At 33.8% G+C, this 27,566-nt stretch overlaps 2 protein-coding genes and 1 long non-coding RNA gene across 5 annotated transcripts; 2 read left to right on the forward strand and 1 right to left on the reverse strand.

Moving 5' to 3' along the window:
- Window positions 1-432: 432 nt before the first annotated feature.
- LOC130010723 (uncharacterized) lies at window positions 433-4,966 on the reverse strand. The gene is made up of 2 exons (XR_008786012.1): window positions 4,859-4,966; window positions 433-4,253 (listed from the first exon to the last, which is right to left on the reverse strand). It is a non-coding gene; the product is annotated as an uncharacterized LOC130010723 (long non-coding RNA).
- Window positions 4,967-5,172: 206 nt separating this feature from the next.
- On the forward strand, window positions 5,173-10,505 carry LOC126810088 (uncharacterized). Its single transcript, XM_050535055.1, has 3 exons — window positions 5,173-5,262; window positions 7,036-8,166; window positions 9,357-10,505. Exons 2-3 carry the CDS (start codon window positions 7,040-7,042, stop codon window positions 9,478-9,480), a joined length of 1,251 nt encoding a protein of 416 aa, XP_050391012.1. The 5' UTR covers window positions 5,173-5,262; window positions 7,036-7,039; the 3' UTR covers window positions 9,481-10,505.
- A 9,299-nt stretch (window positions 10,506-19,804) lies between these two features.
- On the forward strand, window positions 19,805-27,025 carry LOC126811603 (ELAV-like protein 1). Of its 3 annotated transcripts, none has more exons than XM_050537321.1 (2): window positions 19,805-19,839; window positions 22,350-27,025. In XM_050537321.1, the coding sequence occupies exon 2, from the start codon at window positions 22,380-22,382 to the stop codon at window positions 23,379-23,381; it is 1,002 nt and encodes a 333-aa protein (XP_050393278.1). In that variant the 5' UTR covers window positions 19,805-19,839; window positions 22,350-22,379; the 3' UTR covers window positions 23,382-27,025. The 3 variants fall into 3 exon arrangements, with proteins under 3 accessions (XP_050393278.1, XP_050393269.1, XP_050393289.1); XM_050537312.1 differs by having other exon boundaries at window positions 19,823-19,839; window positions 22,284-27,025; XM_050537332.1 differs by lacking the exon at window positions 19,805-19,839 and adding an exon at window positions 21,085-21,169.
- Window positions 27,026-27,566: the final 541 nt, after the last annotated feature.

The following is a 27,566-nucleotide window of genomic DNA, read 5'->3' on the forward strand; positions in this document are numbered from 1 at the left end:
GCCAATGTTTGTCTATGAAATGCTTAAAAGTATTCTACAAATTCTGAAAATAGTGTGATGGTATCAGGTGATCTGGAAATAGCCAAGGTGAGAGGGCATCGGGTATATAGTATGTTTGACCATAGACCTAAATACACATTTTGGCGGAGCTGGGTGGCCAAAGGGTTTAACGTGTGCACGTTAGATCATAAGGTCTGCCATTGAGTCATTTGGGGAGGTTTCAATTCCCCACTTGTATGTGACAAGGACCAGGGTCGCCTGTCCAACCTCATGGGTTTTCTCTGGGTACTCCAGTTTCCTCCCACAGATAATTATTGAAATAAAATGGAACAATATGTCAGTTACAAAATGACCTAGTTTGTGTCTAGTGGACATTAAACCCCATTTCTCTCTAGCTTGATAATGTTGAGAGAATACTCAACGAAACGCATCTGTTTTTCATAAGTTTATTTCATTCCAAGTGTTTAATTACAGTTAACAAGTGATTAATAAATAATATAGAATGTACACATCACAATATCTATATTTAAAGTCACATTGCGTCACAGAATTGATAGGCCTATTTTAAATATGATTCAATCCAAGCCGGGAGGTTATCTTGCGTTGGTTTGAATTGACATTGTGGTGTGTGCGAACAGAGTTGATAGGCATATACACAATTGAATCCAAGCCAGGGGTTTATCTTGCATCGATATTTTGATTTTGTTCTCTTAATTAAATGTTAAATAATCAATCTGAGTAGGCGTGATAAATTTGATATTTTAGCAAAAAATGCAGATGAAGCATCGTTACTTTAATTACATCATACAGGTTATAATTAAGTAATAATATACATATCACAATACAGGTACATTATCTTTTGAATATTTTTAAATATCAGAATGAATAATGAAAATAAATTAAGTTGAAAATGGTTTTTTTTTTTTTTTTGAACATCAATTTGAACATTGATAAAAAGTTATGGTATTTTACTCGACATTGAAAATGAACAAAATTTAAAGATGCATTATGTAAGATTTACATAAAGAGCCCAACTGTTCTTGCTATAATATTTCAAAAATAGATAATGCAAAATGAATATATTGACAATTTTATTCAAATTACTTTATTTTGAGTGAATTTATCAATCAAGATGTGTGAATTTATCAATCAAGATGTGTGAATTGATCGTAACCACTGTTCTGGTCATTCGAGTCTTAGCCTCACTTCTCCATTTTGAAATTAAATCGAATCATTAAATGGCCGATTAAAAGTTGATTATGGTCTTATGTTAATAATGTCTAATTAATAATATAAATATCATTTAAGGCCCAAAGAAAGCCCTGCAATGGGCAGATTTAGCTCTTGCATAATGCCTGTTTTAAGTAGCTATTTCAGGACTTTACAATATCTATTTTCATCACAGTAAATTAACTCTTTAAAATCAGGTATATGTAAATCATGCCTACCTCAGTTCCCTGAAAGAATCTGAGATAAGTGATCATTTACTATTATTTTGTAGTTCATTTTCGAAACTGGTCCTGACTGTTGCCCCCTAGACTGCTTCTCAGGGAATATGATAAGCGGTATCGCATAGCAGTTTGCTTAACAAAAACGACGTAAGTGCGAATCAAATATTAATTTGATTAGCAGAAAGTTATCAAATTTAAAGACCACATAAGATTAAAAATCTTAATTGAATGTACCTATAGCCAATGGTTACTATATCCATTTTACGGCAAGTTCAAACCAATCTGATTAAAATTAATTCAGCTATTGAGGTTTAAGTATCCGAAAGCCAAAAACGGTTTTCAAATTTTCAATTACAACCTTAATCCGGTTGATTGGCTGGTGACGTCACAGGCACTACACATACTATATACATTATCTATACAATACACACCACCAGTTGACAAGTGTGTATGTGTCCAATTAACATGTGACTGGCATAATCATAATCACCGAATTATCGTCTTGCGTTGTTATAGATTAGACATTTGTGATTGGAATATTTTAGAGCGAATTTAAAATGCTGTATCATGACGTAGATCCATTTAAGGTGCCATTGTTTAAATAGGCCCCGTGACAACTAAAGACGACCTAAGCAATTAGCGCATTTACCGGTAATTTGGATAACCCCGTAATACTTGATATCCCAAACTATTCTCTATAAGTACAGAAATACAAATAGAAATTATGGCCTACAGAAATCGTAAACATCCAATAAGTGCTAATCAATTTATTTTTCTTATCATATACTTCATATCACCCAAGTCAAAGAACTAGTAAACAGCTCTTTTTTAGTGATGCATTATGTAAGATTTGGATCAAAAGCTGCCAGTTCTTGCTATATAACAGTCCAATGATAGATAATGAAAAATGTTTCAGTCTAATTACTTTATAATGAGCAAAGTTTTGACATGATAGTCTTGATTTTCAAGTACCGTTACTACGATAATAAATAAAGTCTCAATTATCCATTTTAAATTTCAATGTTCTAATCCATTCAATATCACTGTTCTAGAGGGTTAATTCTGCGCTGGTCATGTGTTTAAATGCTTAATTAATCATTTATATGACATTTAAATCCTCCACAAAGAAAGGATTTTCAATATCTTTGGCATGCTTGATATATTGCATGTTTTAATGAAAAAGGAATAACAAGATTCATTTGAAATTATAATAAAATATCCATGACATAATAATTATATGAAACAGAAATATATTTTATAATTTAAAAGAAACACCAAATGTTTATATTTTGTGATCAGACAAAACAGTTGAAGACCTTTTTTGATGGACAAAAATGATTTTTAAACCATAGCCTGATATCTAATCAACTTTTGATTATTTTAAATACACAGGGGAAACTGGATCTCAGTTTTTCATCATTTTTGCCTCAACCAATAATTCAGCAGTAACTCCCTGTAATATCAATAAAATTGTATATATATATTAGGAAGATAACAATAGAAACTGATAATATGAAATGAAATGGGGTTGAATGTCCTATTTCTTGGCACCAACCAGCGCCACAGCCTACTCTTACTTCAAGCTCCAACTGTCAAGGGTTCTTTTACCTGCTGGCCAACGTGAACACGGGATCTTGTTTTTCCGTCCAATCAACTAAACTATTCCTTGCCAGACCCTCATTCCTGCATCACTGACAAAGGGAAATCCCCTTGGAAAATCCTGAGGTACTTTCTCGGTCAACAGCATGATCAAACAAAAACCCTGTGAAAAAACCTTCATTCTGGGCTTGTCCCCACATTATGATCTTAATGTATTACTATTTATCCGTAAAATTAAAATGATGTTTTTTAAGATGTTCTACTAATTGGCCAGAAAGTTTAAAAGGTTTGTAACAAAATTCACAGTGATGAGGTTTTTCACCTGTATGTGATAACATATGCGAGTTTAGATTCACCAGCTGACTGAACAATTTATCACAAACATTACATTTGAAAGGTTTTTGACCAGTGTGAACTCGCTTGTGTCTCTGCAAATTAAAATTTTTACCGAATTTTTTCCCACATATTTCACATACATAAGGTGTTTCGCCGGTGTGACCTCGGACATGTTCTTTTAATAAGCTTTTCTCGATGAAACGTTTGTGACAGATATCACACTGATATGGTTTCACTCCAGTATGGACTCTGATATGAGCTTGCAGGATGCCGTTCTGACTGAAGGAATTTTCACAAAAATCACATTTATATGGTTTTTCACCCGTATGAATTCTCAGATGTACTTTAAGTGAGGATCCGCGTATAAACGCCTGACCACATACCTCACAGATAAATGGTTTGTCCCCAGTATGAGTTCTAATGTGCCGAGTTAAATGTCCCTTCACAAATTTACCACAAATCCCACACTCTGAAGGTTTTACTTTTAGTTTCTGTTTTAATCCATCTTTTGATTGGTCTATACTGACACTTGACGTGCTGTTTTCGATGATTACATCATCCAAAACTTCTGTTGACGTCATTCTCAATATATTTTTCTCTGTGTGTGCTGTTATCTCTAAGAGATCACTACAATAGATGTACAGTGTCTAGGGGCGTTGGGTGTCCAAATGGTGTAAGGTTGTGCTTTAGATCATAAAGTCTGTCATTGAATCAAGTGGTGTGGTTTCTATTCACTTGTATGAGACAAAGAGTAGGTCACCTATTGAACTATATGTTGTTCCCAAAAGGACCTAGTTTGTATCGAGCGGATGTTAAACCCCATTTCTCTGTCCCTCTATGTACAGTGTCTAGTGAACTCAATGGTTCCTGTAAGATAAGATATAATAATTAACAATGACAGTGTCCTGTATGTGGCAAATTTTACCATGCAGACAGCAGCGCTATGGCCTACTCTTATATCGAATTCCAAATGTAAGGCTTCTTTTACGAGCATGCCAATGTGAACACAGGACCTCTATTGTTTGTCTAATCCGAATGACTAAAGTCCTTAACACTAACAGTGACTGAAAGGTATATATTTCGGATAGGCCTAAAGATTGTTGGCAACTTTATTGTAAGCCTACAAATGAATTTCATCTATAAATGGCACTCTTGGTTGATGTGCATCCTATTGAAGATCCTACATCTAACTAACCCTAAGTAAAAGCGAGTCGAGTCAACCATGATCACCCTATCTGAAGAACGAAGTAAGGTTTGTTTATGCGAAAACTCAGAACTTGATGATATGCTCCTTTAGAGCTAGTTACTCTAGTAACGTAATAATGTATCGGCTCTGAATAGCCTTAGAATTTAGAAGGCTATTCAGAGCCGATACATTATTACGTTACTAGTGTAACTACTTTAGAGCTAACGTAGCTTAGAATCTGTAAATTTCTCAGCGAAAACTGATGAAAAATTATTAAATAAGTTACTTTAAATACTGGGATTGCAGAATAAATTAATTAAAGACGAAAGAATAATTATTTTTGACATTGTATGCCATATTGGCAAGGGGAACAACTCCGGTCGACAATGGTTACTCGTACTTTTACGTTTACGTGTAAAAGAAAATACAGGAACAAGAATTTCCTTTTGGGCCCCACGAAAAATAAAGTTAGATCATATATATATACATGACAACTAGTAAAACATACTTTTATTTATGTTCCGTACTTGTAACATTATCTTATTAGCATGTTTTCATCAATTCCGTTTCGGAAAAGTTAACAATTTTGAATTTTATCTGGTTAGCGTCTGTGCAACGAAAGTGAAACTAGATGTTGCGTCTTGGACGATACGGAAGATATAATTGACGGAGAAAGATTGAAATAACCCGGTAAAGACACTTGATAATAAATGATTATTATTACAAGAATCTCGGAAAGGCCCCCTCAAACGCCTGATCACAAACCAGAATCGATTAGTCACCCGTCTAAATTGTAAATGAGGGAAACCGATGGTCTCTGTATTTCACTTCAAGTTGTTGTAGTAAATAAAATTTGGGAAATTGATTATTGATGGTCTCATGGGAAACTTATGGTTTCGCGAATTTACATTTATAAATTAGAGGAAACAGATATTTTCATCATTTATAAGATTGGAAAACTAATTATGGTCGCTTCATTTCTTGAGTGGGTGGGGGGGGGACGACTGATGGTTTCACCATTTGTAGTCAGTTGGGAGAAACTGATGGTCTCGCCATGATATTATAATAACATACCCCGACATTGCGGTTTTGATTTTTCTTGATATTTTTTGAAAATATGTTTTCCTTTTTATGTTAAGGTATAAAATTTTATTGTTTAATGATACAGGTGTAAATAAATAACAAAAAATTGTGTTTTAAACTCACAAGTGTTCATCCCACGAAGTTTGCAAACACCGTAATAGAGCTTTGGTTACATTACGTGAATTTTCGATCACTTTTCCAACTGACCAGTACTGGTAGTGGTAGTGTTATCCCTGTTTCTGTTAAATTTGTATGCATCTTTTTGTATCCATACTTTATTCTGCCAAAAGAATCTTTTATAAATCAAAGGAATCTTGGATTAGTCAAAGGAATCTTGGATTAATCAAAGGAATCTTGGATTAGTCAAAGGAATCTTGGATTAGTCAAAGGAATCTTGGATTTTCTGATTGGAATAAATATTAATAAGGCAGAAATATGAATAATGCTGACTATATTGAGTGTACGTATACTGATTATTAACAATGTTTCATGGAGACCGTGATCCGAACAATCACTATTTGACTTACATGTTGTTAATGGACACTTATTGAGACATGGCTGATGTTTTATAGTTTAATTTAGTATTCTGGTATTGTAAAATTCATTTTCAAGAATGCATACGCTTGAATGGGGAAAAAAACGAGTCTGCAAGGGTAAATGAATAGCCTCCTATCGGATCTGTAGCTATAAAAACACACACGACGGTAGAACAGCCCAAACATTTAATATATGTTTTTTCCTTTTTATGTCTCCCATCATATGTAAACAATTTTAATTAAATCAAATATCATAACTAATGTATTGGAAGATAAAATTATAATAGACAAACATTAGACAAACTTTTTTAGCAAGTCTTCATGATAACCTAAAGGTCTAGATCAATGTTTGAACCTTCTCAAGTTTCAAGTGAATCCTTGTCATTTCTTAAAATATATTGTGATGTAGTGATTCGCCATTTAAAAGTTGGGGAACTGATGGATTCGCCATTTATAATTTGGGAAACTGATGGTTTCACCATTTAAAAGTTGGTGAAACTGATGGTCTTGCCATTTATAAGTTGGAGAAAACTGATGGTCTTGCCATTTATAAGTTGGAGAAAACTGATGAATTCACCATTTATAATTTGGAGAAAACTGGTAGTTTCTCTGTTTGTAAATAAGGGAAATTGATTATCTTACCTGGGCTCATGGTACATGTAATTTTAGGAAACTGATGGTTTCAAGGCTCATAGTAATTTGGGGACAACGATTGTCTTACCATTTTTAAGTTTTAATAAAATGGATGGAAATGTCACAATAAGATCTAGCCATTGAGGTAAACATGGAACGATTTTGACATGGTATAATTTGATTTAATACATTCTATTTCTTTTTATCTTAGAAAGATGCCTAGGAAAAACAAGGGTCAGAAAAAAGGAGCTCGAACAGAAACAGAGACAGGGAATGATTCTATGGAGAATGAAAACGAGTCTAAGGATTCCCAGGATTCAATAAATAAAAGTTATGATGATGTCGATAACCCTAATGTCTACAGTGTTACAACAGAGTCCTGTGAAAGTGATCAATCTACTGTCCCTGGATCACCTCCGCGGACTAGGAAGACCTTTTCCCTTTTTAATGAGGATGTGACTGATAACATTAAGTTTATATCCAAACAAGTGAAGACATCAACAAAACCAAAAAAGGAAGCAGATGTATCAGAAAACGATGTATCATTAGCAGAAAAAGATGTATCATTAGCAGAAAAAGATGTATCATTAGCAGAAAACAAGGTAGATTTAATGTCTGTATGTGGTTACGGCTGTGTCATTATTGTGATATTTGGTTCTTGTATATCGTTTTTGTATGGAGAAGAGAAACCAGCCTCTATTCCTCTATCTGATAGATTTAAAGAATATGGAAATGATGTAGATGATTTAAAAAATGTTTTTTTGCATCAAGATAAACGATTTTGGCGGACTGTGAAAGCGTCTGGAAAGCATGTGTTAAATGTTACAGAACCAGAATATCCAGCAGTGCTTTTATTTATTACAAATATCAATTTGGATCCACAAAACAAGATTGACGTTAGTTCCTGTTTGGCTCGTAGGATAAGTCAAGGCTTTAATAACGCAAATGAAAAAACTGGTTTGTCTCCTGTTATTGACTGCGGCCAACTGGATCGGAGTTCACAAGATGGTGGAAAATTGCAGTTTGATGAAAAATTACGATACTATTTGGATGGGAATTATAAAGCTGTTGTTGTAGATAATTTAGAACATCTTTCTCCGCAGGCAGCACTTCTTCTTCACGGTATTTGCGACGGTGATAATGCTCCTTATAAGGACGTGATGATTATTTTAGTACTACATACAGATCAACAGAACCTTGACATGCGCTCAGGTGAAGCCTTCCTCAGAAATATGTGGGAGAGAGAATTAGACTCGGATAAAGTTGGGGCCTTGATGAGTCGTGTCGCGAACAATGTTGTTGTCGTAAATTCAGAGTCAAAAACATTAGAGAGTACTTGTAGGTAAAGAGACACTCGTTAAGTTAACACATACAAAATTCATAAATTTCATTAAAGATGCATTATGTAAGATTAGATAAAGAGTTGGCCTTTCTTGCTATACAGTATTAGTTTATAAATAAATAATGAGAAATGAATATATTGAAAATTTCATTCATATTAATTTATTCTGAGCGAAGTTATGAATGTTGGAAGATGTAGCATAGATTGTTTATTATCGTAGAAACTGTACTGGACAAATGCAACTAAGTCTCGTTTATCCATTTTTCGTTAAATTTTTAAATCTCACTGACAGTCTAATCCATTTAAATCTATGCCATCCTATGGTCTAGAGAGTTATTTATGGGCTTGTTAATAAATATCTGAATAATAGTTTAAATACATTAGATTAGAAGTCAAAATAAAGGCCGATTTAGCTCTTACATAATGCATCTTTAAATTATGAAACTAATATTTATATACATGTACTGAACGGAAAAGAACCATTTTGGACTGACATTTCTTTTAGAGATTCAACTTTCACAATCCATCAATTGACGATCACAGTCTTCCATAGATAACAAATCCAAAACTATATTCCTTAGACAATTCTCATATTTAGGTCCATACTAAACTTATGCTGTCTGTCTACAATTAGTTCAGCTTGTAAAGAGACCCGAAGCTAGTTGATCGACATTTTAAGTCCTAAATTGATAAGTTTAGTCGAAAACACTAAGTACACGAATATTTCTAGAATTATGAGAAGTATATATATTCTGCCTTCGTTTAATAAAATTGAAAAGAACTAATTAGCCTTTTTGTTCATATCAGATGTGAATTGAGATAGGACTGCATTACAAAACAGTAGGCCCTATACTAATTTTTGGATATGGCGGCCATTTAGGGAAGAGATCTATTCTCGAAGTAGAGTAGATAGTTCTCTGTGTGCAGAATGATTTAGGCCTACATGTACACTACATATACATGAAACACTTACCTACATCTACATGTAATTGAATTAAAGATACAATAGTTAATAGCTAAATATGCCTATAAATCTTTCTATAGGCTTCAGTGATATAGAAATTATTAATTAGACCTTTATTTGTATAACAAGCTTAAAATCAACTCTGTAGACCCTCGGAAAGCTTGGATACAGCTTGAATTTAGACAGTCGTCCATTTAATAATTAATTAAATAATTGATATTTTTAGTCCTGCCGATGTCGAAGAAACTGTTTTATATCACGATATTGATGTGGATCAAAATAAGGACCAAAACAATTTAAGAGTATTTGTGTACCTGTGGATAATATGTGACGTGGATTGTCATGGATAATTAAGAGTGGCAGGTTACTTACTGATGTGACAAAAAACATAAAAAAAAGAATCGTGAAAAATCATTTCAGCATCTTGCAATTCACAACGCGAATCTATACCTGTCAAACTAGTTATGCTTTTGTATAAGAATATTAAATTTTTTGGCAGAACTGGCAATCCATACAACTTGAGTGTAAATGAAAAATGGACTTTATCACTTTATTCCTTCTAGAAAGAATAATAACTCCATGTGTGTTCAGTAGCATAGACAGCAGACGAATTTGAAATAAAAGTTTAACTGTTAGTATTGTGTGTGAGTAATTCTGATGGATTAGACGTTTGTGGGCATTGTTCAGGATCCGGCTCTTTTCTTGAAAGCTCAACTGGGCTTTCTCAGTTCATTTTCAGTTCAGTCAGCTGTATAGCAAAATGTATCTGATAATTCTTTAAACCTGAAAACATTTAATAAACAAATGATTATAGATCTCTATGAATTTTAAATAAATTTCAATAATTCTCTATTTGGACCAAGAAAAAAATACCTGTGATTATTACAGTTACTTGGCCCCTTTCCTAGCATTTCTAGCTTAATTACTGTAATTATTCCAAGACTGAGTTATAGGGCCTGGGAAATGAAAGAAAATGGTTTAGGGTTATCAATTTTAATTTAAAAAAACAAAAAAACATGAGATTCACTTAGGTAATGGTAAACATAGTGCTAAGTCTATTTGTTAAGGCTAGCTCAATTTTCGTCAAGGTCGCTGAGATGAGAAAAAAAGTTAGGGCTCGTTATTGTTGGTGAGATTGTAGGTTAGGGTTAGGGTAAGCATTGGGGCTAGATCCAGGGTTAGGGTTAGGGTGGGGATTAGCGCTAGTTCGACCAAACTTGAAGTTGGCCTTATCAAAAAGATCAACCGTAAACACTGATGTCGCTTGAGATAGGTGGCTTCCATCTAGGTCTATTATCAAATTATGCATTGTAAAACTTGAAATAAAGATTGTTATCTAATAATGAAATATATATATAAAATTGATGTCACAATATATACATATTTACTGGTTTATTCATACCTCACTGGTTTCTTTTTTTATATACCTCATATTTAATGTTGACAGTCTTTCGGTTGGTACGAAATACCGAGGTCGCATGTACACATTGGCGTACACATAAAAGAACACTTGGCAGTGTTTTAGGCCATGAGATGAAGAAGCTCATTGATAGTCAACGATTTCCGATAATTACTGCCAGTGTTATGGCCCTTGGTCACTTTGAAAAATATTGTGGACACTCTACTAGTACTAAGACTATATCCTATTGACTTTAAATGTATACACTGTGTTTAAGGTCATGAGATGAAGAAGTCTATTGATTTTGGACAGTTACTGCCAGAGTTGTGGGCCTTGAATACTTGAGAAGTCTTGTGGAAGCGCTAGAGACTAAAGTTTATATAAATTTATACACAGTGCTTAAGGTCATGAGACAAACAATCGAAACAAATTCTAATGGTTTCGAATAATTATTTAATGGGTTGTTACTCAGATTTTAGTGTGTTGTAAATGTTTTCATGACTGACAAAAGGGTGAGGGTTACGGTTGTTGACTGCTGTGGGTGTATGTTTCATTGCCTGTCAAACTATCTTTAGTAAGTCATATTGGGACTAACATGTTCAATTTTATTTCAATAATTCGCTTGCGCGTAGGGGTCTTTAGCAGTGGGAGGAAACCAGAATACCCGGAGAAAGCCCACAAAGTTGGACAGGCGACCCTACTCCTTGTCACATACAACCAGGGAATCGAAACCACACCAGTTGACCTAATGACAGACCTTATGATACAGCGTGCACATACTAACCATTATTCGGCCATCCACCCCCACCCCCATTTTATATAAGAAGTTGAAGAGCCATTAAAACATACACCAGTAAAAGTATTTTAAAATTAATGCAGCACAATTTTGAAGTTTATCAAGGTGTTTACAGGGAGACCAGCAAGAAGAGAATTAACATTATCAAGCCTATAAGTTATAAAAGCATGAACCAGTGTTTTATTTACAACTTGTGAAATGTATTTTCTAATTTTACTTATATCATAAATATGAAAATAGCAGCTTTTACATACATTATTAATCTGACTAATCATATTCATGTTTTTGTTAAAAAATAACCATCTTTTTTGCAGAGTTTATAGGTAAAATAACAAACTGAACTAAAGATATAGATCTACAATCCAAAATTTTGCTTAGATTATTATTTGATCCTATAAGAATATAGTCAGCCTTATCACTGTTTAATTTTTAAAAACTTGGAAGACATTCTGGTTTGCCATTTTGGGTATTAAAATCATTTGTTATAGATGGTTTAAAAGCATAATAAATATGTGTATCATCTGCATACCTACTATTCTAAGCCATGGTCTCGAACTAATTTAAATATAATGGGTCCAAAAACAGACCCTGATGTACTTTGTATAAAATGTCATTGTTAACTAGAAAATGTATCATTAATTGACACTCTTGTTGTCGACCAGTTAAATAACTTGTTATAAAGTTTTAATGCTAAACCATCTATACCAAAATCTACATTTAAACGACTAATAAGAATTGAGTGGTCAACTGTATCAAATGCAGTCGATAAGTCTAACAAAATATGAAATAACCAGTGTTGATTGTCCAAAGATAACATTAGATCATTATGAACCTTAGTTAATGCTGTTTCTACACTCTGAAATCTCCTATCAGCACTTTTAATGGGTTCTTGTAAGTTATTATTATCAACATATTCTATAAGTTGATTGGCAATACATTTTTCTATAATTTTAGATATAAAATTTAAATTTGACACAGGCTGATAATTTTTTAATATATCAATATCTAACTTTTTAATACATGTAGTTGGTTAGCTTTTTCAATTTTATATAAAGTGGACTAGACGATTAGTTGATTGTTTGGAATTCAGGTCAGCCACCTCATTTACATGTAGACTATAATGGTCAACGTTGAAGTTGCTGTATTTCACTTGCTGGAATAGCAGGAAAATGTGTTTGCGGAGTTATATTTTCAAAATGTTACTGGTAAGGTCCCAACAGTGTAAATTCTGCGACTTCGGCGCACGCTGATGACGGGTGCGCCCGTCTGTAAACGTTTTTTTTTTGGGGGGGGGGGGGATTTCAGGTCCACGATTTTATACTTGCAGATACGTTCGGTTACATTTCGATACGATCAACATGATTGCTACGCCTGACCTCAATATATGATAAGACCTTATAGAATTACCACGATTACTCCACGATTTCAATCGTAGCACGAATCGTGATAGTCGGAAACTGGCATTAGCAATAGTACTTGAAAATCAAGACGAAGTCTCTATTATCGCTTTCATCGTTAAAGTTTTAATCTTGCGGGCGTTCTAATCCATTTAATTCTCTGCTATTCGATGGTCTTGAAAGTTGATTTTTTGTGGGAAATGTCTAAATTATAGTGCATATCTGTAATTTAAAGGCAAAATGCAGGCATGCAATAGGCGGATTGGGCTCTTACATAAATTCATAATGCATGTTTTATATGGATTTAAATATGGCACGGATCATATTCAATTTGCCGAGTTCATTTGCAAAAATAATTGTTCCTTGTGACGTTAGCCGTTTTAATATTCAGTTGCAATTTAGAAAAATCTTTTTTATTTCGACATGTGACGGAGATTACAAAACGCACTGTGGTGGCTTCTGTGATGATCTATTTAAGACAACATGAGTTGAGTTCGAGCGTGTATACAGCTCCTCAGATCTCTACAAGTTTTTGATATTTAGTGTTGTTTTAAGGATTTTAATTGGATTAATTTTAGAACTAAAACATTTGGAACTTTATGGTGCATCTTTTAAGGTAGTTTTTATGATGAATTAACATTTTACTATTGTGTATTTGTCAATAATATAAACTTGAAAGGTAACTGTGAAAAGAACTCAGAATAAAAATAGACTGTGCAGTGAACATTAATTGGATTAACTCTCAACACTGACCATGTTGGTAACTGGTGAGAACATTTTAAAATACACTAAATCTGACCTATATCAAATTAAAGAGACAATTCCAATTAAATTAAAGAGACAAATATATATATATAGGTATATTAAACAATCCGTTCCCCAAATTTTAAGGCAGAAACCTAACAGAAGAAAGAATGTCTACAGTATTCCTGTACTTACCTCTGACAGAGCAGCCAGCCAAGAGGTCAACTTGGACTGAACAACCTACATGTAATTAAAGTTCCAATATCCAGATCTTCAGTTTCATATCAAACTAGCAAATATTTAAAAGAAGGATTAATTAATGCTAGATCTGTTAGGAATAAAACCAGCGATATAAATGATTTTATTGTGGATGAGGAATTAGATCTGTGCTCGATTGCTGAAACATGGCTTAGCCAGAACACAGATTCAGTGACCATTTCGGCTATACTTCCAGAAGGCTACCGTTTTCTACACATTCCACTGCGTCTAGGGGTGGTGGCGTTGGCCTTGCCTACAAATCAACTTTAAAAATATCTTTGCCGTCTAATGGTGTATTCAACTCTTTTGAGTGCCTTGATTGTTTGATATCGAACCTTAACAAATCTCTCCACCTGTTAATTGTTTATAGGCCCCCAAATTCCAATAATAACGACTTTTTTAAGGAATTTACATCCCTTCTTGAAACAAAATTATTGTCAAAGGGCGACCTGTTGATACTTGGCGACTTTAATATTCACTTCGAAAACAATTCTGACCCACTGAGTAATCTCTTTCGGGAAATACTGCTTACCTACAACCTCCAACAGCATGTCAACAAAAAGACCCATAATAGAGGTCATCTTCTTGACTTTGTCATTACACGCCAAGATGAGATACATATATATACATGATGTACTGGTGGAAGATACCCTACTATCAGACCATTTTCCTATCACCTTTAAAATTCAAACCGAGAAGCCGCCTTAAGATAAGAAAAAAATATCGTTTCGTAAATTTAAATCTTTAAACAATGATACCTTTAGTGAAACAATTGTTACATCGAACTTTTCCGACATCTGTGAATTGTGTGATGTGAATGTAAAAGCTGATTCATATGATAAAACACTGAGAAAGATCATTGACGATCTAGTTCCGTTAACCACTAAACCATTTACTGGTAGACCAGAAAATGAGTGGAGTAACAATCAAATAGCTGAAGCAAAACAAAAACGCAGAAAAGCTGAGAAAAAGTGGCGTGAGACCTCCCTTCATATCCATAAAAACCTTTACCGAGAAGAGAAAAACAAAGTCAAAAATATAATTGAACAATCAAAAGTTTCCTTCTACAATGAAAAAAATCAAAATAGTGCCAACAAACAGAAAGAACTATTCTGTGTTGTTAATAAACTGATTGACCATTCCACTGCGACTTTTGTCCTCCCTGATTGCACCGATAAATGTCTGCTAGCAGAAGAGTTTGCAAACCTCTTCTCCGATAAAATAACTCTTATACGAAAAAAACTTGATAAATTTAACAATTCATGTAATTTTGTGCCCAAATATGAGACGCCAACTTTAGTGTGCATTGAAAATTTGGATTTAGTTAGCGAATCTGTTGTTTCAGATATTATTAAATCATCAGCCTCTAAGTCCTGCCCTCTTGACCCCCTCCCTACATCTTTACTAAAGGAAAACCTTAATTTATTCTTACCTGTGATTACTGATATCATAAATTCTTGTATTCAAGAAAGAAAGGTACCCGATTGTTTTAAAGTTGCTAATGTCGTCCCAGTTATTAAAAAATCAACTTTAGATAGAAATGTGCTAAAAAATTACCGTCCTATATTAAACTTGAGTTTTATCTCCAAAATTTTTGAAAAATGTATAGCCAGACAACTGATTGAACATATTGACACACACAACCTTCACGATAGTCTACAAAGTGCATATCGTAAGTTTCACAGTGCAAGATGATATATTAAGGTCAATAGACAATAGAAACTGCGTTCTTTTGGTACTTTTAGATTTGTCCGCAGCCTTTGACACCATAGATTCTACTGTCCTGTTACAAAGACTTCAGACAGACTTTGGTGTCAAAGGCTCTGCACTCCAGCTACTTGCGAGCTATCTTACTGATAGAAAACAGAGGGTTGTTATCGGCAATGTGACGTCAGACTACCATAATAATTTATATGGGGGTACCACAGGGGTCGGTCCTTGGACCCATTTTATTTACTCTTTATACTGATCCAGTTGGTAAAATTGTTAAAAAAACATGGTCTTGACTATCATATTTATGCTGATGATACACAGTTGTATTTAATTTTTAATCCTTTAAATGCGAATGAGCATGCTTTGAGCAAATCTAATATTGAGCAGTGTATCAATGAAATTAAATTATGGATGTCTGTAAATTTTCTATGCTTAAATGGTGATAAAACTGAATTTATTTTGCTTGGATCTAATCAAAACCTCAATACTATAACTGAATCAACTTTGATTAATATTGATGGAAATGAAATTACTCCTATTAACTCTGTTCGCAATATTGGTGCATATTTTGATAGTAAAATGACCATGTCTAATCACGTGAAAAATATTTGTAAATCCTGCTACTTTCATATCCGTAATATTGGCAAAATTCGCAAATTCCTTTCCTCTGATTCAACTAAAACTCTTGTTCATGCTTTTATTACTTCAAGACTTGATACTTTTCACTCAAATTTTTCCGGCTTACCTAATAAATTAATATACAAATTACAAAAAGTTCAAAACACAGCTGCGCGACTTATTACCCTCACAAAAAGGCAAGATCATATTACTCCCATACTTAAACAACTTCACTGGCTACCGATTCCATATCGTATTCAATTTAAGATTCTTTTAACTGTTTATAAATGTTTTCATGGCTTAGCCCCATCTTATTTATGTCATTTAATTGCAAAAACAAACAAATGCTCGTAGTCTCCGTAGTTCAAATGACATTTATCGTCTCAGGCCAAGATCTGCTAGAATGGTTATATATGGTGAAAGATCCTTTTCATTTTTAGCCCCAAACCTGTGGAATGATTTAAAACCATCTGGTACAGATACTGATATTCGTTCCTACCCCTCGGCACAATCTTTTAATTGTGCTCTTAAAACTTATTTATTAAAAAAAGCTTTTACTTAGATATATATTATTTTATTATATTGTATCTTTTTGTAGTCTTTTATTTTTTTATTTTACTGGTATATGATTGTACTCAATGTTTTGTAAAGCGCTTCTGAACACCATTGGTGAAACTAGCGCTATATAAATGTTTTATAATAATAATAAGAAGAAGAAACTAAACTTGATTACCCAATCAACAATCGTCAGCTGCTGAAAAGTCAGCTGCTAATTAAATAATGATTAAAGGATATTAGTCTCATAAACTAATGAACTATATCCTACATTATTGTAATAAATCAATAAAACATATGGCTAATATGTTATAATATATAGATCGATAAACAAACTTTTCGAGCAGCATGTAAATAATACATGAGATAACAAATGTTCTATATAAATCCTGATATTATAATTATGTCCTATGACGTAATATCAGAACTAGATCGAAAATGGTGAATAGTATATACATGTATAGTAAAATTAGCTTAAATAAAGCCATAACTCAAAACCAATTACACCGCAAGAGTTATCTTTTGATTATTATGCAGTAAGAGAGAATGAAGAAAGGAGAAAGTAATGCTGGGTTTACCTAAACGCTTGGCCTCAAGATATATTGGGCGGGGGGGGGGGGGGGTATAGCTGCAAAGTGCCCGAAAAATCCCATGACTCTTTGGTCTGGACTATCCTGCTTTGCGTGAAAGTTTTTCGGGCATCGATCATTATTTGTTTCTTCAATTTTTCAGGAATCGAAATTTCTTGAAATTGACCAATGGATAAAAATGTTAAACATTTAAAATCAGAGTATATACTGTGTCTATCGCCACTCTAAGGTAGTAACTCAGCTTTAAATGCTCGACATTTTCTTTGGGTATCAACGTTATGTGTATCATCTATTTTTGGGTTAGTGAATGTAACTGCGACAGTTCGTTGATTGGTTAATTGAGGGCTTAATCTATACTTAATTAAGGCCAGTCAATTTTCGTCAAGGTCGCTAAGATGTAAATAAGGTTTTGGCGAGATTGTAGGTTAGAGTAAGCATTGGAGCTAGGGTTATCGGGAGGTGAGGGTTCTTTACAGATCCCCCCACAGAAAGCACGGGCCGTGGGTCTAACGTTTCCTAACCCATACGGGAATCGAACCCATGACGGCACCCATTCGCCTCGCAGTTGCCGGTCCAGCGCTCTACCACTGAGCTATCGCACAACGCTAGCCCTATGTATATCTCGTGACCTTTGACCAAACTTGAAGTTGGCCTTATCTAATAGTGAGACGTGTAATGAAAAATGGTCATAATCCAGACGGGCATACGCCATACAGTTTACTATAAGGGTATTTTTTTCCGGGACAGTGACCCTACGGCTTAGGGCATATACTCTTATTTCGAATTCCTACTGTCAATCGTTATTTTACGTTCACGCCAATGGTAGGCTACACGGGAGTTCTGTTTTTTCGTCTCATCTGAACAAATATTCTTTGTCCCTTGCCAGGCCCACGCCGTCCTGCACGCCTATCACTGAAATGGGTGTGTATACTACTGTGTTATGGGGGAAATTTGTCCGGACTGAATTTGAATTCAAACTATCTAGGAGGGCTATTTTACGTGCATGCCAAAGTGTACACGGGACCTCCTTTTTGTATCACCCGAAAAATTAGACGCTGTTATTTGCCAGGCCCTCGTCCTGTGCCACAGACACGCTGGAAAATCCATGGGAAGTTTCTCGACCAACCTGTAACCGCCAGGCTAGCGCTTTAAACCACTGAGCCACTGATCTTCAAAAATAGATTTTTATTACATAAAACACCTTTTTGTAGGCAGCATGCAAATTATACATAATGACTATATCAGGCATGAAAAATACATATAAGGTAGATGATATATACATTAAAGGGACATTAGGAAAGATTTGACATAGCGCTGAAAGTTCTCGTAATAATAGTAAAAAGATACGTTGTCAGGCAACGAAACATTCGCCCACAGCAGCTAAGTCATCCGGGCAGTCAACACGTCTCGTCGCATATTTTTTCTTTTGTCAGTAATGAGAACATTTACAACACATGAAAATCTGATAACGAGTAATAACCCATTAAGAATTTGTTTCGATTGTTTGTCTCATGACCTTAAACAATTTATATAAACTTTAGTCTCTAGAGCGTTCAAAACACTTTTAAAACTGATCAAGGGCCTTAACTATGACAGTAACTATCGGAAAGCGTTAAAAATCAATAGGATTCGTCACTCTTATGACCTTACACACTCTGGAAATCGTTGAAAATTATTAGGCTTCGTCGTCTCATGACCTTAAACACTGTGTATAAATTTAATGTCAATCGGAAATTACTTTAGCCTCTAAAGCGTCCACAAGATATTTCAAAATGATCAATGGTCATAACCCTGGTCGTAATTATTGGAAATCGTTTGAAATCAATCGGCTTCTTCGTCCCATGGCCTTAAACTCTGTGTATGAATTTAAAGTCAATTGGATATTAACTTTAGCCTGAGCGACCACCACAAGGGCCATGACTCTGGCAGTAATTACCGGAAATCGCCGGACCGATGGACCGGCTGGCGGACTGACGGGCGCGACGACAATATACGACCACATTTCAATGTGGGCGTATAAAAATAGATAATGAAAGCAGAATATTTCATTCAAATTGACTAGCGTCACCATCTTTACTAACGTTGGTACGTCACTAAACAAAGTCTCGATTATCCATTTTGACGTTAAATTATCCATCACAAAATGAGTTAAAATCTAAATATCACTGGCTAACGATGGCGTCGAGGGTTGATTATGGTCTGGATAGGTTAATTAATTCTAATAATATAATAATTTAGATAACATTTTGGGTCTGAAGAAAGACCTGCAGTGGGCAGATTTAGCTCTTGCAAATTGCATGTTTAAGAAATCAAAGTATGTACAAAATAGGCTACAAACAAAAGTTATGAACACAGATATAGTCAATTGGTGGACTAAACGTCAGAAATAGATCTTTGTATTGAATTGTTGGTTATATTTGGGTTTATATAGAAGTGGGTGCCATACTGTGTTTACTTTATTCGCTCTTAAAACCAATAAACAATCACAGCTGGCTTTTTTCTAAACCTGTTATAGTATTTATTGCTCTACAAATTGAATCTCAAATACTTGGTTGGTGGGCCCTAAAGGGTTAACTCAAATTATTTATTCGCGCATGCGCTGTAATTTTATTACGCCATTTTAGCTTTTGTCCAACAAGGTAAGAAACCGGCACACGCTTGTTTTGAGCATTTTATCGCATTACATCGTATGTTCTTATTTAAGAACATTGCACCTTCAAAAACTGTGTTCCAGAGAATCTTTTGAACGGTATGTTACTACTCGGCGAGTTGACAAAGGTCTATTAATTCAGGGGTTCATTGAAATTTTCGTTCATTCATGCTCATCATGATGCCGTGGTGGACATTAAAAAAATAACAAAAGCACGTGTTTTGTTGTTGTCGTCTCATCCTTTAGTTCTGTTATTTTAAAGCCATCAACAAACTGCAGTTTTAAATCGCGACAAAGGAATCTTGAGAAATGAATTATATCTGCTTAAACCGCCAGGTTACGATATTGCTCTGGCTCTACCCCTCTAATGCAACCAGTTATGTTAGGCTATATTATAATCTATAGGCCTAGTGATCTTCCTTTTTTGGTGGGATTTTAATAATTTTATTGTAAAAAGAATAGATACATGTATGTAGACCTACTCCAGAATGTGCCCATCCATGTATTTGCAGTACTGTACTGGTATAAATATGGGTTACTGTGTCAAGAAGGGAAAGAATCGATTGTCATCATAGATCTTGAAATAACACAAGTCTTACTAAAATTAAACTTTAAAGTAGGCCTAGATCCTACAAATTATCGAAGATATCTTCTTAGCCCGGTTGAAAATTATTACTAACATTCAACGATCAGCAATCTCTTGGCCCGGTTGAGAGTTTTACTAATACAATCTGAGTTGTCGTCATCGCCCGATTTGTTAATAATGAAGTTTAAAATCAGATCTTTTTTTTTTACAATTTGCAATTGGACCTTGTCTGTAGTGTAGACCTATTCTTCTTCTAATGTTCTATGCTAGGCCTAGACTCTAGCCTCTAGGGATACAATTTTTATTGAATGAATTTATGAAACTAAACTACCGGTAACCTAAAAAGAAAGGTACAGGTATCACATTCTTTTAGATCAATTTATAAATAACATATTTTTGTATGTTTCTAAAGATTTGTTTTAAATTAAAAAAAAAAATTTTAAACATCTAGCTATAGGTCTTAATTTTTTTTTAAAAAAATAAGCTTTTGAAATTTGTTTTTTTTTTTGAAATATAAACTTTTATTTTTTAACTGTCAAATTCTTAAATAATTTTGGCTTTTTTTATACATGTATTTTTACTATTTTTATTATTAATGTTTTATTTATGTACTATAATATTTTCTTATTATTGGTTATTTATTTGAAGTCAAGGCTGTTTCAATCAAAGTAAGCTGTTGAAGCCTACTATATTATTTTATATTTTTTTCCTTACAAGTACAGTTTCTATTCAGGTAACTTTTTAAATTTTTTTTTTTTTTTTTAAATTGTTTTTCTGAAATTGAATTGATAACCAAAATAATAGTTTTTATTTAACATTATTTTTTAATGCCGATAGTTACAGGATTTCTTTCCTTTCATAATATTTACTAAGACTTATTTTTACATAATTTTGTGCTTTTTTGCATGTCCTAAAGATCTTGCCTAAAATGAACTTGACAGTACAGGATAGAGATCTTTTTGTTAAAAAGAAATCATTAATTAATAATTAAGAAGATGCATTCTGTAAGAGCTAACTCAGCAGGTCTTTTTTCTGACTTCAAATGTTAAATAAATTATTAAGCATTTATTCACAAAGCAAACCCACAATCAACCCTTCAGGCCATCGGAATGTAAAGAATCCAAACACTCTATAACTTTGCTCAGATTAAAGTATGTCATGTAATTTAACTGAAATATTCAATTCATTTTTCGTTGTCTATTTTTGAACTATTAAAATGTATATCAACTCTTTATCAAAATCTTACATAATGCATCTTAAATGTGCAAGTTTTATTGATCAAACTAGTAATCGGTGAAATTAATTAGTATTCTGTTGTGTCCTGTCACAGGTTCGAAACTCCACTCTTGACTAATTGTCCAGGGTTTGACTTGTTGAGGTTTAATGTCTGACATTTTGACCAGAAAAAAAAGACCTTTGAGTTGAGGTCTACACTTAAGCATAAATTTACATAATTAATTCTTTAAGAGGACCAGTGGGTAAAAATGTCAGGGTCGCTTTCCCCAGGCAAAATTCTCCCCACTTAAATGTAAAACTGCAACCGTAACCATACATGTATGTAACAAAAACAGTTGTCATGTTAATTTTAATATGTAAAATGATATCAAACCTAACTTCAGAATGAATATTTTAATGAATATAATAAACCCACTTTCAGAATAAATATAGTAAATATCCCTTCAGTTTGTTAGAATTAAAATTAGAAATGATTTCGTGTTATTAAACACTTTCCAACAATCAAATGTTTATAAAGAAGAATGTGCAGAATTTTGGTTACAAGTACAAAATATGAAATAATTTTTAGTATTGGATATATATTTAATAATTTCCTTTCTTGTTTTTCCCAGGTACATTTTTAATTTTTTTGTTTTTTTTATATATTTTTTTTTACCTTTACCAATGGATACCCATAGAAGGACGGAAGGATCTCCAGATAATTGGAAATGGCAGAACAAACGATGGAGACATACACGGAAGAAGATGATATGAACGCTGGAAGTGTTATGGGCCGTGGAACCAACTTGATCATCAATTATCTTCCCCAGACACTGTCCGATGAAGAATTTCTGTCGATGTTTACGAGCATAGGGTCCCTGAAATCAGCAAAGGTTATACGTGACAGAGCAACAGGATACAGTTATGGCTTCGGGTTTGTTGATTATCAAACAGAAGAGGATGCTGCTCGTGCGATTCATAGTCTTAATGGTCTTCAGATGCAGAATAAGCGTATTAAAGTAGCGTTCGCTCGCCCAGGAGGAGAGACCATTAAAGGAGCCAATATGTATGTCAGAAATATACCAGCACAGTGGAAAGAACTTGAATTAAACGCCATGTTTGAGGGTTTCGGTGAAATCATCCAGTCAAGGGTATTAATTGAGCCAGCAACTGGTGTTTCACGTAGAGTTGGATTCGTCTTGTTCGACAAGAAAGAATCTGCGGATAACGCCATAAAGCAACTGAGTGGTAAAGTTCCACCCGGAGAAACCGATCCGCTAATGATTAAATACGCGGACGACAACTCGAAAAAAGTTCGACCACCAGTTATCCCCCCTACAATGATTCCGGGTCCTAGATTTGGTCACGGTCCTACTCCACATGGTCCAATGGGTAACAGTCGAGGGGGACCGATGCGCAATCAAGGTGGTGGAAATCGCTTTCGTTACAACCCAATGATGATGCCTGGACAAAGCGGTCAAGGGCATGTCATATTTGTGTACAATATTGGCAGTGATGCCGATGAAAAGACATTGTGGCAGTTATTCAGTCCTTTTGGAAGTGTGACAAAGGTGAACGTCATTTACGACAGTCAGAAACAAATGTGCAAGGGATATGGTTTCGTTACTATGACACATCTGAGTGAAGCAGCCAACGCAATTCAGTGTTTGAACGGATATTACTACAATGGCAAGGCTTTACAAGTATCATTCAAACAGGCGAACCAGTAGAACTTTGATCTTAGATTACACCCAAATCTCACAACTTGTATTGTTGGACATTTTATATGGTACACCTGTACACTTCAAATGAAAAAATCCTATTTTAATGTACTCAGTTTAAAAATGTAGACAAGAAAACTAATGTATTTTTAGAAAATAACATTTTAATGAACTCGAAAGGTTTCAAAAGTAAAAGAAAAAATAATATGTTGAAATGTGTATGGAAAAAAATCAAATTTTTAATTACTCAGTTGTTTAAAAATATAGACAAAAAACACATGTATTTTGAAATCTTTATGAAACAGAATCATATTTTAAAAAGTAGAAGAAAAAATAGTATTTTGAAAACTGTACAGAAATTTAAAGTTCTCATGTTTGTGAAGTTTATAGAGAAACTAGTATTCAGTAATCTGTACGATTGAAATATTTCCAGTATTTTTTTGCCCATATTAATATTAATATTACTAAGTGTAAACGTGTGTTAAAGTTACGTCACTTGTTAATGTGCACTTCTATATAAGGGCATATGTAGAATATCAGTTTTAATATCATTACATAATGCATAAAAAAAATACATGTTACAGGGCAACAAATTCCTTTAGTCTTAAAAGCTTTGTTTTATGGATACTATCTATTGATTGGTTGAGATTTAAAGTACTTGGCGAGATGATTAACTGTTAACCAATGAAAAGACAGTATGAAATATTATCGTTTTCATTGGTTGAGTTTTGAAATCTTCCATGTTGCAATGGACCAATAATAAAAAGTTCTTGTGAATGATGCCCCACCAGTCATTGTTTATGTTTGGCTCTTGAGCTGTAAAGAGCTCACTTTATTTTGCAAAAGTCAAAAATCGCTCTCCTTATAAAGTTCTCCCAGTTTGGACACAGTAAGGGATTTCATAAGTACAATGTAAGGAGAGTTAATAGGGACAATGGTTCCTTTTATTCTTATGGCAGGGGAACTTTTGAGTACTGGTACAAGATTTAGAGTCGGTATCACCAGGAATTCATTCTCCGTAGCATACACAATTACACATTGATTTTTGACCAGATTCGGGTTCTCAATGAGCTTCGGCTCAATCTAGCCCCGTTAAAAACAATGACTGGATGTCCAAGTGAGTATCTGTATGTACCGTCCCTTTTCATATACATGTAATTAGAGAATTGTCATGTGATGTTGCCTATATAAGGACATGTTTGTGGTATCCGGTTAGCAACTGAAGGACCAATCAATGCTCATATTGTATAAATACAAATTTTAAATGGTTAAGATGTACACCTACACCTGTATGTATGTGTAGTTTGTCAATGTAGTTATTGAATTTTGTCTTATATGTAATTGACACTGAACAGACTTCAGTGTGAAGAGCTGTTTTTCAAGGTACATGTACAATAAACAGAAAAATAGAAAGTATATTTAAGAAATGGCAGTTGTAAAATTATTAGATGTTTGTAAATAATTTTAAAAAGTTTGTGCTTACAAGTAATACCTGGGATATTGACAGTTCTTGTGACTTTAATCTAGTATTAATCAGATAAAAATGCCATGTTATTCACATTGGACAAGAGAAACATCCTTGTACATGTACATCAAAAGGTCACATTTTTTGTGTTGAAATATTATTTACATGTAACTTCCATTCCTATTATAATCTTCCATTATTAGACACATCAAAGATGATGTAACTTTAGTCACATATCGACCAGGGTGTTTCTTTGACGTAAATTCGGTGTACTAATTTTATTTCTGGTCCAACTTGAAACACCATCCCCTATTCTTCTTTATATAAACAAAAGATATAAGGTTGAAAGCTAAAGAGGAAAAATTATTAGCATTCTGTAAATGCAAATATATGAATTGAAATTCAGAAACCCATCTTTTTTTTTTCTTTTTTTTAAAGATTACAGTTAATAAGGGGAATAACTCTCAATGTTTGAATAATGTGCTGAGATAGTTCATGAAATGTTTATTTTAAATAAATCCTGAAAGTAATATTAATATTGTTTGAAGATTGAATTCTTAATGGTTAGGGCCACATTGCATGAAGCATACTTAAATGAGTTGCCTTGTTATTATAGTCATGGTTACGTTTGCTACATTTACATTGTACATGTAGGTTCATAATGCATTCATATCGTGCATGTGGGTTCCATTTCTCTATATCATCACAATGACTATTTACATGCAATTTTTCTATAGCTACATGTATGTCATAGAATTCACCATCTACTACCACAATACTATATTGTATTGCTTAGAACTTTATATTGGACTGTTAAAAGAGAATTAAAATTGTGAGAATATTTCAGATGCAGTTTTTCTAAAGTTACCATATAGAATTCCCCATCCTATACATATACCACAATACAGTATTGTATTGCCTAAAACTTTATATCGGGCACTCAACCGGTTAAAGGAGATTTAAGAGTTGTGTGAATATTTTATTAATCCTTGTACAGAACCATTTTCGGTATCCCTAGTTGCATTGTTCCGTTCTGCTCCACTAACCCCTGGGTCTAATTACGGAGGAGATACATAGTCAAATTATCAAATGGACCCAGTAGAACAGACTATGCCACTGGGAATACCATGGATGTTACAGGCTATGCCACTGGTCTGGAGCAATTGCTTCATGCTTTTATTATCACAAAAGATATTTTTCTACAAGATGTACATGTATCTATCTATATGATATGAACATTAGTCTGGTTTTTGGGTATTTCATATTTTTAATAGATTTGAAGAAAAAAAACATTTAGTCAAATAGTCCCACTACAATGTATGTATAAATTATCATGCTTGTGTGTAAATGCAACTACATATATTAAATATCACTTAACTACATGTATGTCTCATTGCACACCAACAGTGTTATAGAAAATCCACGTCTCTCTATAACACTGGTGGACATCAACATCAGTGTTATAGTGAAGTCACAGTGTGTACTCGAGTACAAGCTGCATTATTGGGTTTTAGGGGGTATTTGTGTATGCACTTACAGCTGTACCTTCAGCTGTAACTTTTTAACAAAATAACTTCATACTTTACATGCAGTTGCCCTAACCCTGTTTCTATGACTTCACCAAGTCTAAATTATATTAATCAGTGGACCCAACATCATTGTTAAAGTGTAACTTAATGTATACATGTATTATTGTAGGGTCTCAGTCTAGTGATACACTGGATGCTATTCTATGGAATACAATTACTGTCCATGCTTGATAGACTAGGGAATGTAGTCAAAGCTTCGCTCCATAATAAACAGTAGTAATTGTATTCCATTACCTTGTGTATTGCTCGTTAAATTACTAAATTCCATTTTAAACAGTTTAACAGCCTAGTGGAGTTGTTAGTATTAATATCTTAACAGAGATTTAGTAATTGGACCTAAAGGGAGTGAAACTCTAGATTATCAACCCATCATTGTTTGTGATTAAATTTTGTTAAAGAGAATTTGTGAAAGTTTTAGTTAGGTATTTTTTCTTTGTTCATAGTTTTGAGCATGATAATATTTTGTTGTCGTATTTTATTTTAATTAATGAAGACAGTTTGTAGATACATTAACTTTGTTTGTTTAAAACAACAATTTATAATTAATGTATTTTGTATGTCCTGTATATTTTCAACATTAAAAATGTTGCTGTACTATATATACTAGAGTTGTTTTCCTTTCATGCGATGCTGGCTTGCTAACCTGCGTTCAGTTTTGGTGAAGGCCGAGAGTTCCTAAATATCTGTTGTCGTGATTTCACCGTTGTCAGTGGTGCAGGACAGAGGGCCAGGCAGTATCAAGTCGTTCGTGTCATAAATCCTTTGTAGACATTGGAGTGAATGTGAATGAACACTTGGCAGGTGCTATCCTATAAATATTAAGAAATGTTCCAGTCCAGGCCAAATTTCTGGTCTTCCATTAGCTCGGTTGGCGCAGAAAAGGAAGCTATTAAGCCCCTATTTTATTTTTCCTTTAATAAGTCGGGATGCAAAAGTACTAGGCTAGGTTCCTAGTAATATCTGCAGTTCATTTCCAAACTTGGCTCTTTTTATGTCCACTACATCTATATTACATAAGAATTTCACAGAAAACTAAATGACCATGTTTATATAATTTTTGCATGGATGAAGATACTGAGTAAAGAGAAGCCAATTTAAAGGGCATAAAGCTCTAACTCAATATTATCCAGAGTCTACTAT

This window comes from Patella vulgata, chromosome 1 (assembly GCF_932274485.2).
Source record: "Patella vulgata chromosome 1, xgPatVulg1.2, whole genome shotgun sequence".
NCBI classification, from domain to species: domain Eukaryota; kingdom Metazoa; phylum Mollusca; class Gastropoda; family Patellidae; genus Patella; species Patella vulgata.

Coding starts and splice junctions, on each gene's coding strand:
- LOC126810088 (XM_050535055.1), top strand. CDS start 7,040: ATGCCTAGGAAAAACAAGGGTCAGAAAAAAGGAGCTCGAACAGAAACA. Junction 8,167..9,356: donor ACATTAGAGAGTACTTGTAG/GTAAAGAGACAC, acceptor TGATATTTTTAG/TCCTGCCGATGTCGAAGAAA.
- LOC126811603 (XM_050537321.1), top strand. CDS start 22,380: ATGGCAGAACAAACGATGGAGACATACACGGAAGAAGATGATATGAAC.